Source organism: Acipenser ruthenus, chromosome 5 (assembly GCF_902713425.1).
Source record: "Acipenser ruthenus chromosome 5, fAciRut3.2 maternal haplotype, whole genome shotgun sequence".
NCBI lineage: Eukaryota > Metazoa > Chordata > Actinopteri > Acipenseriformes > Acipenseridae > Acipenser > Acipenser ruthenus.
Window position 1 is genome coordinate 736,258 of NC_081193.1, and position 15,029 is coordinate 751,286.

A 15,029-nucleotide genomic window follows, 5' to 3' on the forward strand; every position below is an offset into this window, starting at 1 on the left:
ACCTCTATACACTTATTATACTCCATCCCCATCTCCCACACCGCTGTGTTTAAACCTCTATACACTTATTATACTCCATCCCCATCTCCCACACCGCTGTGTTTAAACCTCTATACACTTATTATACTCCATCCCCATCTCCCACACCGCTGTGTTTAAACCTCTATACACTTATTATACTCCATCCCCATCTCCCACACCGCTGTGTTTAAACCTCTATACACTTATTATACTCCATCCCCATCTCCCACACCGCTGTGTTTAAACCTCTATACACTTATTATACTCCATCCCCATCTCCCACACCGCTGTGTTTAAACCTCTATACACTTATTATACTCCATCCCCATCTCCCACACCGCTGTGTTTAAACCTCTATACACTTTGTATCCTCCCCCCATCTCCCACACCGCTGTGTTTAAACCTCTATACACTTATTATACTCCATCCCCATCTCCCACACCGCTGTGTTTAAACCTCTATACACTTATTATACTCCATCCCCATCTCCCACACCGCTGTGTTTAAACCTCTATACACTTATTATACTCCATCCCCATCTCCCACACCGCTGTGTTTAAACCTCTATACACTTATTATACTCCATCCCCATCTCCCACACCGCTGTGTTTAAACCTCTATACACTTATTATACTCCATCCCCATCTCCCACACCGCTGTGTTTAAACCTCTATACACTTATTATACTCCATCCCCATCTCCCACACCGCTGTGTTTAAACCTCTATACACTTATTATACTCCATCCCCATCTCCCACACCGCTGTGTTTAAACCTCTATACACTTATTATACTCCATCCCCATCTCCCACACCGCTGTGTTTAAACCTCTATACACTTATTATACTCCATCCCCATCTCCCACACCGCTGTGTTTAAACCTCTATACACTTATTATACTCCATCCCCATCTCCCACACCGCTGTGTTTAAACCTCTATACACTTATTATACTCTATCCCCATCTCCCACACCGCTGTGTTTAAACCTCTATACACTTATTATACTCCATCATATAATCACTGTCACCATGATAGAGTCTGAATAGCAGCTAGCATGAATCTTCTGAAATCACTGTCATCATGATAGAGTCTGAATAGCAGCTAGCATGAATCTTCTGAAATCGCTGTCATCATGATAGAGTCTGAATAGCAGCTAGCATGAATCTTCTGAAATCACTGTCATCATGATAGAGTCTGAATAGCAGCTAGCGTGAATCTTCTGAAATCACTGTCATCATGATAGAGTCTGAATAGCAGCTAGCATGAATCTTCTGAAATCACTGTCATCATGATAGAGTCTGAATAGCAGCTAGCATGAATCTTCTGAAATCACTGTCATCATGATAGAGTCTGAATAGCAGCTAGCGTGAATCTTCTGAAATCACTGTCATCATGATAGAGTCTGAATAGCAGCTAGTGTGAATCTTCTGAAATCACTGTCATCATCATAGAGTCTGAATAGCAGCTAGCGTGAATCTTCTGAAATCACTGTCATTATCATAGTCTGAATAGCAGCTAGCATGAATCTTCTGAAATCACTGTCATCATGATAGAGTCTGAATAGCAGCTAGCGTGAATCTTCTGAAATCACTGTCATCATGATAGAGTCTGAATAGCAGCTAGTGTGAATCTTCTGAAATCACTGTCATCATCATAGAGTCTGAATAGCAGCTAGCGTGAATCTTCTGAAATCACTGTCATCATGATAGAGTCTGAATAGCAGCTAGTGTGAATCTTCTGAAGCCCAGCTCTACTTATTGCCCACATTGTCAAACAGGTAACACAGTAATAACAATCCATGATGTGTCATGGAACAAAAAAGCCAGAGCACTTAATAACACAGTAATAACAATCCATGATGTGTCATGGAACAAAAAAGCCAGAGCACTTAATAACACAGTAATAACAATCCATGATGTGTCATGGAACAAAAAATCCAGAGCACTTGCTTGTTTTTTTGTTTTTTTAAATCGCTCTTCCTGCAGTGATTTAGAGGACAGCCTCAAACCCCAGTGCCATTTTGAAAAGAGCTTTGAATCAGATTTTAGTTCTAAGTGTAAAAAGTTGTCGGGAGGTTGGTTATTTAAACAGTTGTAGCAACACGTGGGGATGTATAGCTCTGTATTTTACTCTAGGATGCTGCAGAATTCAACCATCTGAAGGGTTCAATGTCCCGGCCAGCCCACATCAGCTGGGCCTGAGGAGATTCCAAGCCCTGGGGAGCAGTGTTACTACACTATAGAAAGTACCGCACACAGGTTTCTATGAGATATCACAAGTGTATTGCATATGGCAATTTTGTAATCGATTTTTTTAAGTACTATGATGAAATATCTTTTTGGGATAGGTTGATTTTTTATTTATTCATTTTTTATTTTACAGGTGGAAACATCCCATTTTCAATGCCGCGTGCCAGACCCCCCTGAAACCATCCGAATGACAAGAGGCTGTTGGGATGCTGTTCTCCATCTCCTCCTTCAAGCTTGCAGAGCCGGGACACAAGAATGGTTTTTGTAATTGAAAGGTTTGGAATTGGTACCATGGATGTTCCCATCGCCTTGCATTGTGGATGCTGATGATGACAGTTATTTCCTACAGGGTCTCTCTGTCCATGGGAGTGAGCAAGTCTCTGTAACTAAATTAGAGCACAGAATCACGGGCGAAGCGAACCAGATTCTCTGAGGTTAAAAATCCACAAAGACAAGATTTTTACCACAAAAAAAATATTATCATACTGTACTTTTTTTATTATTTTGTAGTTGTCCTGTCATAGTTACTAATCTTATTATAACACAGATCATAAGAACCAAGCGATGGTGTGCAATAATATGACCACTGGGGAGTTCACTGAAAAACTGACAGAAAAAGGTCTTGTTTATATCCACAGTCTACCAAACCCAAATGAACTGTCTGAGGAACTGATTCCCAGATACTCTGTGAACTGTGCATGAGAACCAGGTTCAATCTGGAATCGTTTTGAGGGGTTGATCGGATTCAAGTGTCTCGGTTCAGAAGCATGCATTCGTTGTTTGGCGTGTAAACTCATTTGTACATTTGCTTTCGGATTGAAAACAATCGATTTACAGAAGGACTGATTCCTGGCCCATGTACATGGTGCCACCAGTATTGCATCCACAAAAACATTTGAGTGCGATGTGGAACTCGCACAGACGTTCTTGTTTAAACACACACACACACACACACACACACACACTGCATTGAAAAGCGATTGCAGTTTCAGCATGGACTGTCAGGAGTACAGGTCGGAAACTGTGGGGAATGCTTTCACCTATATGATATTATTCATAGCAGTCTACTTCACCCTCTTTATACAGTAATCTGATGCGGAGGCAAGCCTCTGGCTTCACATAATGATATGCATATTATAATGCAGAAGGTTTTATTCATGGGGTTTAATGAAGTTAGCTGGCAGCCTAAGCGTATCACCTTTTATAAGATATGGTGTTAAAACAGTGACCCTTTCTAATGAGATTGGAAATCATCATTCTGAACCAAAGAAGAGGGAATCAGTTGAAACATACACCCAGTGTTTCAATCCTATCAATTAAACCTCAAATACAGGCTCCTCTTGAAAATAATGTAACCACTGATGGCACTTAATAAGCCTAAGCAGGCTGACAGCACCACAGACCTGCTGTAATGGCAATACCAGCCCTGCAATATCCATGCTGGAGATTATGGAAGGCAAAAGCGAAGGCACGCATCAAACCAGAGCCCCATGGGAGCACTCTCTCCAACAGCAGACCCTTTAATCAGACTCCACTTCAATCTGCTAATAAACACACAGCAGGGCTCTTTGAACTGGCATTTTTATTTTGGTTAACAGGTTCATAACCAAGCAAAATGCTGCATTGGTAAAACCCCAGGAAGGAAAGGAAAGATCACTAGAACAATAATTTCTATAATAAAACCTGCTTCTGTCACTAGACAATTAATTCCACGCAAGAGCATAAAAAACTTGGTGGTCAAAAGTTGTTTTAAACTGTAACAAATCCACTGGAGATAACAAGAATCAGCTATTATTTGCTGCTCTGGACTTCAAAGGCTAACTGTAAGAACATAAGAACATAAGAAAGTTTACAAATGAGAGGAGGCTCACTCAGATCATCCCTACCTTGAGGTCCATAGTGTCCACCCTGAGGCCCATAAGTGCCGCTGGAGCCGCCCTGCTGGTAGGCACCCATCCCAGGCGAAGGTTGTGGGGATATGGAGGGTCCAGACTGCTGAGTTGCATGCTGGGACATTTGACACATCCCAGCATGCACCTGGCCTCCAGGTGAAGGGTGTGGGGACATGGAGGGTCCAGACCGGTGAGTTGCATGCTGGGACATCGGAGGGTTCCGCTGCATGCCAGGCAGATAACCTGAACCCAAAGCAGAGAAGAAGAGAAGAAGAGAAGAAGAGAAGAAGAGACTACTCATCATTCACTTCCCTAACAGCGCTCCCAAAACCTAACAGGCACCACGGATTACATCTCCAAAGCATCAACATTACTTTGAAATGCCTGCTTTATTTACCATAAAAAACAGAGGTGCAACAATGAACTGATTGATCGATTATTGATCGATATGGCTTTAAGCTTCAATTAAACATTCATTAGTACAATGCTAGCACCACAGTCTATGGCAGTGTGTTTCCCAAGTCCAGATGGTCATTCAGTTGCTGTTATGGGATTGGCCCTGTTAAGTGCATATTTTAAACTGTCCCTGTAGCTCTAGTGCTCCTCTGTCATGTGGTAATGGGTTGTATTCATATCTGTGAGAGAGCTGACTATCTGCATGACAGAAATTGAAATGTCTTGCATTTTTTTATTGAACCCAGCATTACAGTAAATGCATTCAGCAAGAGTGCTTACGCAGCAACATGGATTTAAGAGACGTGATAGAATTGGTTCTCTCCCCTTACCACGACAGATTCTGTAAAGGCTGCATAAAATACTGCATTTTAAATTGTGTGTAAATCCCAGAACTGAGTGGATAAAATGAAGGGGTAGGAGATATTGTATACATGTAGCTGACAGCTAATATTGCACTCCATGGCTCTTTCTCTCTCTCAAGCCAGGCACTGCTCCTTGCCTTGTGATTAAGTGCACAATATGTAAAAAAAATCATCTAGATTTATGAAAACACACATGCAGCCTACATGCAGGGGAACACAAGCAGCCCTGCCTGCCCTGCGCTTAACAGCTGCTCAAGTGTTCTGTCAATAATGCTGCAAGTGTACCAGGGCTGAGGCTGGTATTAGAGCACGCGTCCTCGTTACCAGGGCTGAGGCTGGTATCAGAGCACGCGTCCTCGTTACCAGGGCTGAGGCTGGTATCAGAGCACGTGTCCTCGTCACCAGGGCTGAGGCTGGTATTAGAGCACGCGTCCTCGTTACCAGGGCTGAGGCTGGTATCAGAGCACGCGTCCTCGTTACCAGGGCTGAGGCTGGTATTAGAGCACGCGTCCTCGTCACCAGGGCTGAGGCTGGTATTAGAGCACGCGTCCTCGTTACCAGGGCTGAGGCTGGTATTAGAGCACGCGTCCTCGTTACCAGGGCTGAGGCTGGTATTAGAGCACGCGTCCTCGTTACCAGGGCTGAGGCTGGTATTAGAGCACGCGTCCTCGTTACCAGGGCTGAGGCTGGTATCAGAGCACCCGTCCTCGTTACCAGGGCTGAGGCTGGTATTAGAGTATGTGTCCTCGTTACCAGGGCTGAGGCTGGTATCAGAGCACGCGACCTTGTTACCAGGGCTGAGGCTGGTATTAGAGTATGTGTCCTCGTTACCAGGGCTGAGGCTGGTATTAGAGCACGCGTCCTCGTCACCAGGGCTGAGGCTGGTATTAGAGTATGTGTCCTCGTTACCAGGGCTGAGGCTGGTATTAGAGCACGCGTCCTCGTCACCAGGGCTGAGGCTGGTATCAGAGCACGCGTCCTCGTTACCAGGGCTGAGGCTGGTATTAGAGCACGCGTCCTCGTCACCAGGGCTGAGGCTGGTATTAGAGCACGCGTCCTCGTTACCAGGGCTGAGGCTGGTATTAGAGCACGCGTCCTCGTTACCAGGGCTGAGGCTGGTATTAGAGCACGCGTCCTCGTTACCAGGGCTGAGGCTGGTATCAGAGCACGCGTCCTCGTCACCAGGGCTGAGGCTGGTATTAGAGCACGGTTCCTCGTCACCAGGGCTGAGGCTGGTATCAGAGCACGCGTCCTCGTTACCAGGGCTGAGGCTGGTATCAGAGCACGCGTCCTCGTTACCAGGGCTGAGGCTGGTATTAGAGCACGCGTCCTCGTCACCAGGGCTGAGGCTGGTATTAGAGCACGCGTCCTCGTTACCAGGGCTGAGGCTGGTATCAGAGCATGCGTCCTCGTCACCAGGGCTGAGGCTGGTATTAGAGCACGGTTCCTCGTCACCAGGGCTGAGGCTGGTATCAGAGCACGCGTCCTCGTTACCAGGGCTGAGGCTGGTATCAGTGCACGCGTCCTCGTTACCAGGGCTGAGGCTGGTATTAGAGCACGCGTCCTCGTTACCAGGGCTGAGGCTGGTATTAGAGCACGCGTCCTCGTCACCAGGGCTGAGGCTGGTATTAGAGCACGCGTCCTCGTCACCAGGGCTGAGGCTGGTATTAGAGCACGCGTCCTCGTTACCAGGGCTGAGGCTGGTATTAGAGCACGCGTCCTCGTTACCAGGGCTGAGGCTGGTATTAGAGTATGTGTCCTCCTCTCACTGGCTTCAGTTCGTTGACCTGTTTGTTTCTCACTGGAACACTAGATTATTTTATTAATTAACAAGCCAAACACATCCCTATAAGATGCACTCTCATGTGGTTTGTTTTCTTCAAATCATTAAATTTTTTCCTTAAATAAGCCAAAAAGCCTACCTCTCTCCTGAGACATTGGGGTCTGGTTGATTGTAGGGTGTGATCCGGGTTCAGACTGGAGACCCAGAGTCTGAGGGGCCATCTGGCTGCCTGGAGTTAAAAGGTTTTCATTGATTACAGACAAAACATGGCAGATTGTAAACAAAAACAAAGCATTCCCGGGGCATAATCCAAGGGGAATGTCATGCCAGACACTATGCCAAAGCGTGTGGACTGCCCCATCGATATTTCTTCTAGGTTAAAACACTGTTACAACAGATTGACACAAACATTACGGTTTGTTTGTGTGCATTATGGTGACTTTCCAGATAAGACTTGGTCTACCTGGTCCAGTACCTGGTTTAACAAGCCTGTGTTTGAGTGCATTCCAGCTGAATAACACAGGTGTCACAAAGCTACAATGCACTTCTTAACAGCAGACAGCAGGGAATTCGGGTCCTTGTGGCTCTTTTGATCAAACTGACACCTGACAGTGAGTGGGTGAAGGTTAAGGATTTTGAATGATATGTTTTGGAACTACAAGAGCAGCTAATTGATAATAGAGCACAAGCCTTACAAACATACTCAGAGTCAAGTGAATTTATACCTCAAGGAACAGGAACAGGATTTTCAAATAGAACTGGCTGGGAAATGTCATTGACTTGAGATGTGACATGCTGAGCAGGTTCCTGCCACCCTGAGAACAGGCTTGTATGGAAGCAATCTATAGACTCAGTGCCCTTCACAAACACATAGGAGAGATTCTGATTTCAAGATTTGTACAGAAGCAATCTATACACTCAGTGCCCTTCACAAACACATAGGAGAGATTCTGATTTCCAGAAATCTATAGACTCAGTGCCCTTCACAAACACATAGGAGAGATTCTGATTTCCAGAAATCTATAGACTCAGTGCCCTTCACAAACACATAGGAGAGATTCTGATTTCCAGCAATCTATAGACTCAGTGTCCTTTACAAACATGTTGGAAAACATGGATCGAGAATTGATTAGCAGTTTGCTACGCATGTGGACTGGCAGAGCTATACTGGTGTTCTTTTCTGAAAAGAAACTAATATTGCAGATAGCAGACTGTTTGGTTCAAATTGCATGTACTGCTAACAATTGATAAGAGACCTTGTGTCTACAAGCTTCTTGTCCAACATTGACTGCAAGCTAACAAGATAACAGTGCTATGGACTAGGAGGGGCTAGGCTCTAAGACTTTTAGGAATACAAAGCATAAAGGGGCTAGAAGGCTCCCAGGGACTGCCGTTGGACCCAGAGGTTCACAGGGAGAGTAAGAGATAATACTACTGGACTTGAAGGGTCTAAGGCAAAACGGAGAGAAGATGACAAAAACCAGATGTATGGACCTTTTTGGGGCACCAGGGGTTTGAGGAATGCACTGAGTTCAGAGGTCGTCACACTGGACTACACACACACACACACACACACACACACACACACACACACACACACACTCACACTAAATGAAATATATGTTAACAGGATAATGAGTTGTACCTTTTCTATTGGTTAAGTGTCAGAGAAAGAGGAGGAGAGAGACACCTATACAGAAGGGTATTTAATGTCATGCAACAATTGTAAGAACGAGTATTCTGTGTCCTGTACCTGGGACCAGACTCCCTGCATATTTCAATAAACATAACAACTGACTGAAGAAAAGGACTCTGTGCAGTTTCTTGAATCTACTTACTCACCATCCTCTTTTTAAAGTTACATCAAAGCACATGGGAGAGATTCTGATTTCCAGCAATCTATACACTCAGTGCCCTTCACAAACACATAGGAGAGATTCTGATTTCCAGCAATCTATACACTCAGTGCCCTTCACAAACACATAGGAGAGATTCTGATTTCCAGAAATCTATAGACTCAGTGCCCTTCACAAACACATAGGAGAGATTCTGATTTCCAGAAATCTATACACTCAGTGCCCTTCACAAACACATGGGAGAGATTCTGATTTCCAGCAATCTATAGACTCAGTGCCCTTCACAAACACATAGGAGAGATTCTGATTTCCAGCAATCTATACACTCAGTGCCCTTCACAAACACATAGGAGAGATTCTGATTTCCAGAAATCTATAGACTCAGTGTCCTTCACAAACACATAGGAGAGATTCTGATTTCCAGAAATCTATACACTCAGTGCCCTTCACAAACACATGGGAGAGATTCTGATTTCCAGCAATCTATACACTCAGTGCCCTTCACAAACACATAGGAGAGATTCTGATTTCCAGAAATCTATAGACTCAGTGCCCTTCACAAACACATGGGAGAGATTCTGATTTCCAGCAATCTATACACTCAGTGCCCTTTACAAACACATAGGAGAGATTCTGATTTCCAGAAATCTATACACTCAGTGCCCTTCACAAACACATGGGAGAGATTCTGATTTCCAGCAATCTATAGACTCAGTGCCCTTCACAAACACATAGGAGAGATTCTGATTTCCAGAAATCTATACACTCAGTGCCCTTCACAAACACATAGGAGAGATTCTGATTTCCAGAAATCTATAGACTCAGTGCCCTTCACAAACACATAGGAGAGATTCTGATTTCCAGCAATCTATACACTCAGTGCCCTTCACAAACACATAGGAGAGATTCTGATTTCCAGCAATCTATACACTCAGTGCCCTTCACAAACACATAGGAGAGATTCTGATTTCCAGCAATCTATACACTCAGTGCCCTTCACAAACACATAGGAGAGATTCTGATTTCCAGAAATCTATAGACTCAGTGTCCTTCACAAACACATAGGAGAGATTCTGATTTCCAGCAATCTATACACTCAGTGCCCTTCACAAACACATAGGAGAGATTCTGATTTCCAGCAATCTATACACTCAGTGCCCTTCACAAACACATGGGAGAGATTCTGATTTCCAGCAATCTATACACTCAGTGCCCTTCACAAACACATAGGAGAGATTCTGATTTCCAGAAATCTATAGACTCAGTGCCCTTCACAAACACATAGGAGAGATTCTGATTTCCAGAAATCTATACACTCAGTGCCCTTCACAAACACATGGGAGAGATTCTGATTTCCAGCAATCTATAGACTCAGTGCCCTTCACAAACACATAGGAGAGATTCTGATTTCCAGCAATCTATACACTCAGTGCCCTTCACAAACACATAGGAGAGATTCTGATTTCCAGAAATCTATAGACTCAGTGTCCTTCACAAACACATAGGAGAGATTCTGATTTCCAGAAATCTATACACTCAGTGCCCTTCACAAACACATAGGAGAGATTCTGATTTCCAGCAATCTATACACTCAGTGCCCTTCACAAACACATAGGAGAGATTCTGATTTCCAGCAATCTATACACTCAGTGCCCTTCACAAACACATAGGAGAGATTCTGATTTCCAGCAATCTATACACTCAGTGCCCTTCACAAACACATAGGAGAGATTCTGATTTCCAGCAATCTATACACTCAGTGTCCTTCACAAACACATAGGAGAGATTCTGATTTCCAGGTTTGTATGGAAGCAATCTATAGACTTAGTGCCCCTTTTTTTTTACTTTCATCAATTAGATCGATTTTAAAGAAATTTTAAAAGGCAAAAAAAAAACTAAAAAAAAACTAAAAAACACACACACTTCGTAGTCAACTACCAGCCTTCATCTTTGGTACAACTTGCTCAATTTGAATAGTAGAATTTTTGGTATGGCATCCAAAATATATGGTAGCTTCTAAATCATCCTACCATTCAATCAAATTAAATATATGTTTTAATACAACTGGAATTTCTGAAATGTAATGTAAATAATGAATGTGTAATTTAAATAATCTGTAATGTACTTTTAATAACCTCAAAGAAAAGTCAAGTAGAAAAAAAGCACATTGCTCTATAGAATTATTACTCTTTATTTTTATAAAAATATAAATGACATGTTAAACTCTTGCTGAATGTACCAAAAATGTTTCATAATTGAAGTTACTCCTCCAGAAGGTTCCTTAAGTGCTAACTTCATTCATTACTTGAGATTAAGATGCACCTATGATGGCGTATGAATTGTTAGAAACTGGAATAATGATGATTAGAAGGAACCAGTTTGTTGTTGCTCTTAGTCAGAGACTTGAGGTGTCACTGCAGCTCGTTATTGTTCATCATGTGACTTGAGGTGTCACTGCAGCTCGTTATTATTCATCACATGACTTGAGGTGTCACTGCAGCTCGTTATTATTCATCACATGACTTGAGGTGTCACTGCAGCTCGTTATTGTTCATCACATGACTTGAGGTGTCACTGCAGCTCGTTATTGTTCATCACATGACTTGAGGTGTCACTGCAGCTCGTTATTGTTCATCACATGACTTGAGGTGTCACTGCAGCTCGTTATTGTTCATCACGTGACTTGAGGTGTCACTGCAGCTCGTTATTGTTCATCACATGACTTGAGGTGTCACTGCAGCTCGTTATTGTTCATCACATGACTTGAGGTGTCACTGCAGCTCGTTATTATTCATCACATGACTTGAGGTGTCACTGCAGCTCGTTATTGTTCATCACATGACTTGAGGTGTCACTGCAGCTCGTTATTATTCATCACATGACTTGAGGTGTCACTGCAGCTCGTTATTGTTCATCACATGACTTGAGGTGTCACTGCAGCTCGTTATTGTTCATCACATGACTTGAGGTGTCACTGCAGCTCGTTATTGTTCATCACATGACTTGAGGTGTCACTGCAGCTCGTTATTGTTCATCATGTGACTTGAGGTGTCACTGCAGCTCGTTATTGTTCATCACATGACTTGAGGTGTCACTGCAGCTCGTTATTGTTCATCACATGACTTGAGGTGTCACTGCAGCTCGTTATTGTTCATCACATGACTTGAGGTGTCACTGCAGCTCGTTATTGTTCATCACATGACTTGAGGTGTCACTGCAGCTCGTTATTGTTCATCATGTGACTTGAGGTGTCACTGCAGCTCGTTATTATTCATCACATGACTTGAGGTGTCACTGCAGCTCGTTATTGTTCATCACATGACTTGAGGTGTCACTGCAGCTCGTTATTGTTCATCACATGACTTGAGGTGTCACTGCAGCTCGTTATTGTTCATCACATGACTTGAGGTGTCACTGCAGCTCGTTATTGTTCATCACATGACTTGAGGTGTCACTGCAGCTCGTTATTGTTCATCACATGACTTGAGGTGTCACTGCAGCTCGTTATTGTTCATCACATGACTTGAGGTGTCACTGCAGCTCGTTATTGTTCATCATGTGACTTGAGGTGTCACTGCAGCTCGTTATTGTTCATCACATGACTTGAGGTGTCACTGCAGCTCGTTATTGTTCATCACATGACTTGAGGTGTCACTGCAGCTCGTTATTGTTCATCACATGACTTGAGGTGTCACTGCAGCTCGTTATTGTTCATCACATGACTTGAGGTGTCACTGCAGCTCGTTATTGTTCATCACATGACTTGAGGTGTCACTGCAGCTCGTTATTATTCATCACATGACTTGAGGTGTCACTGCAGCTCGTTATTGTTCATCACATGACTTGAGGTGTCACTGCAGCTCGTTATTGTTCATCACATGACTTGAGGTGTCACTGCAGCTCGTTATTGTTCATCATGTGACTTGAGGTGTCACTGCAGCTCGTTATTGTTCATCACATGACTTGAGGTGTCACTGCAGCTCGTTATTGTTCATCACATGACTTGAGGTGTCACTGCAGCTCGTTATTGTTCATCACATGACTTGAGGTGTCACTGCAGCTCGTTATTGTTCATCACATGACTTGAGGTGTCACTGCAGCTCGTTATTGTTCATCACATGACTTGAGGTGTCACTGCAGCTCGTTATTGTTCATCACATGACTTGAGGTGTCACTGCAGCTCGTTATTGTTCATCACATGACTTGAGGTGTCACTGCAGCTCGTTATTGTTCATCATGTGACTTGAGGTGTCACTGCAGCTCGTTATTGTTCATCACATGACTTGAGGTGTCACTGCAGCTCGTTATTGTTCATCACGTGACTTGAGGTGTCACTGCAGCTCGTTATTGTTCATCACGTGACTTGAGGTGTCACTGCAGCTCGTTATTGTTCATCACATGACTTGAGGTGTCACTGCAGCTCGTTATTGTTCATCACATGACTTGAGGTGTCACTGCAGCTCGTTATTGTTCATCACGTGACTTGAGGTGTCACTGCAGCTCGTTATTGTTCATCACATGACTTGAGGTGTCACTGCAGCTCGTTATTGTTCATCACGTGACTTGAGGTGTCACTGCAGCTCGTTATTGTTCATCATGTGACTTGAGGTGTCACTGCAGCTCGTTATTGTTCATCACGTGACTTGAGGTGTCACTGCAGCTCGTTATTGTTCATCACATGACTTGAGGTGTCACTGCAGCTCGTTATTGTTCATCACATGACTTGAGGTGTCACTGCAGCTCGTTATTGTTCATCACATGACTTGAGGTGTCACTGCAGCTCGTTATTGTTCATCACATGACTTGAGGTGTCACTGCAGCTCGTTATTGTTCATCACATGACTTGAGGTGTCACTGCAGCTCGTTATTGTTCATCATGTGACTTGAGGTGTCACTGCAGCTCGTTATTGTTCATCACATGACTTGAGGTGTCACTGCAGCTCGTTATTGTTCATCATGTGACTTGAGGTGTCACTGCAGCTCGTTATTGTTCATCACATGACTTGAGGTGTCACTGCAGCTCGTTATTGTTCATCATGTGACTTGAGGTGTCACTGCAGCTCGTTATTGTTCATCACATGACTTGAGGTGTCACTGCAGCTCGTTATTGTTCATCACATGACTTGAGGTGTCACTGCAGCTCGTTATTGTTCATCACATGACTTGAGGTGTCACTGCAGCTCGTTATTGTTCATCACATGACTTGAGGTGTCACTGCAGCTCGTTATTGTTCATCACATGACTTGAGGTGTCACTGCAGCTCGTTATTGTTCATCACATGACTTGAGGTGTCACTGCAGCTCGTTATTGTTCATCATGTGACTTGAGGTGTCACTGCAGCTCGTTATTGTTCATCACATGACTTGAGGTGTCACTGCAGCTCGTTATTGTTCATCACATGACTTGAGGTGTCACTGCAGCTCGTTATTGTTCATCACATGACTTGAGGTGTCACTGCAGCTCGTTATTGTTCATCACATGACTTGAGGTGTCACTGCAGCTCGTTATTGTTCATCACATGACTTGAGGTGTCACTGCAGCTCGTTATTGTTCATCACATGACTTGAGGTGTCACTGCAGCTCGTTATTGTTCATCACATGACTTGAGGTGTCACTGCAGCTCGTTATTGTTCATCACATGACTTGAGGTGTCACTGCAGCTCGTTATTGTTCATCACATGACTTGAGGTGTCACTGCAGCTCGTTATTGTTCATCATGTGACTTGAGGTGTCACTGCAGCTCGTTATTGTTCATCACATGACTTGAGGTGTCACTGCAGCTCGTTATTGTTCATCACATGACTTGAGGTGTCACTGCAGCTCGTTATTGTTCATCACGTGACTTGAGGTGTCACTGCAGCTCGTTATTGTTCATCATGTGACTTGAGGTGTCACTGCAGCTCGTTATTGTTCATCACATGACTTGAGGTGTCACTGCAGCTCGTTATTGTTCATCACATGACTTGAGGTGTCACTGCAGCTCGTTATTGTTCATCACATGACTTGAGGTGTCACTGCAGCTCGTTATTGTTCATCACATGACTTGAGGTGTCACTGCAGCTCGTTATTGTTCATCACATGACTTGAGGTGTCACTGCAGCTCGTTATTGTTCATCACATGACTTGAGGTGTCACTGCAGCTCGTTATTGTTCATCATGTGACTTGAGGTGTCACTGCAGCTCGTTATTGTTCATCACATGACTTGAGGTGTCACTGCAGCTCGTTATTGTTCATCATGTGACTTGAGGTGTCACTGCAGCTCGTTATTGTTCATCACATGACTTGAGGTGTCACTGCAGCTCGTTATTGTTCATCATGTGACTTGAGGTGTCACTGCAGCTCGTTATTGTTCATCACATGACTTGAGGTGTCACTGCAGCTCGTTATTGTTCATCACATGACTTGAGGT

General features: G+C 43.8%; 1 protein-coding gene across 5 annotated transcripts in view; it reads right to left on the minus strand.

The window, feature by feature from the left end:
• arid1b (AT-rich interactive domain 1B) overlaps positions 1-15,029 on the minus strand; it is a 211,836-nt gene that overhangs the window by 57,877 nt on the left and 138,930 nt on the right. For all 5 annotated transcript variants that reach the window (XM_059023481.1, XM_034003330.3, XM_034003332.3 and 2 more), the window contains 2 exons: positions 6,903-6,992; positions 4,157-4,405 (listed from right to left, as the gene is read on the minus strand). In XM_059023481.1, the coding sequence (XP_058879464.1) occupies positions 4,157-4,405; positions 6,903-6,992 (339 nt within the window). The remainder of the gene's footprint in view (positions 1-4,156; positions 4,406-6,902; positions 6,993-15,029) is intronic.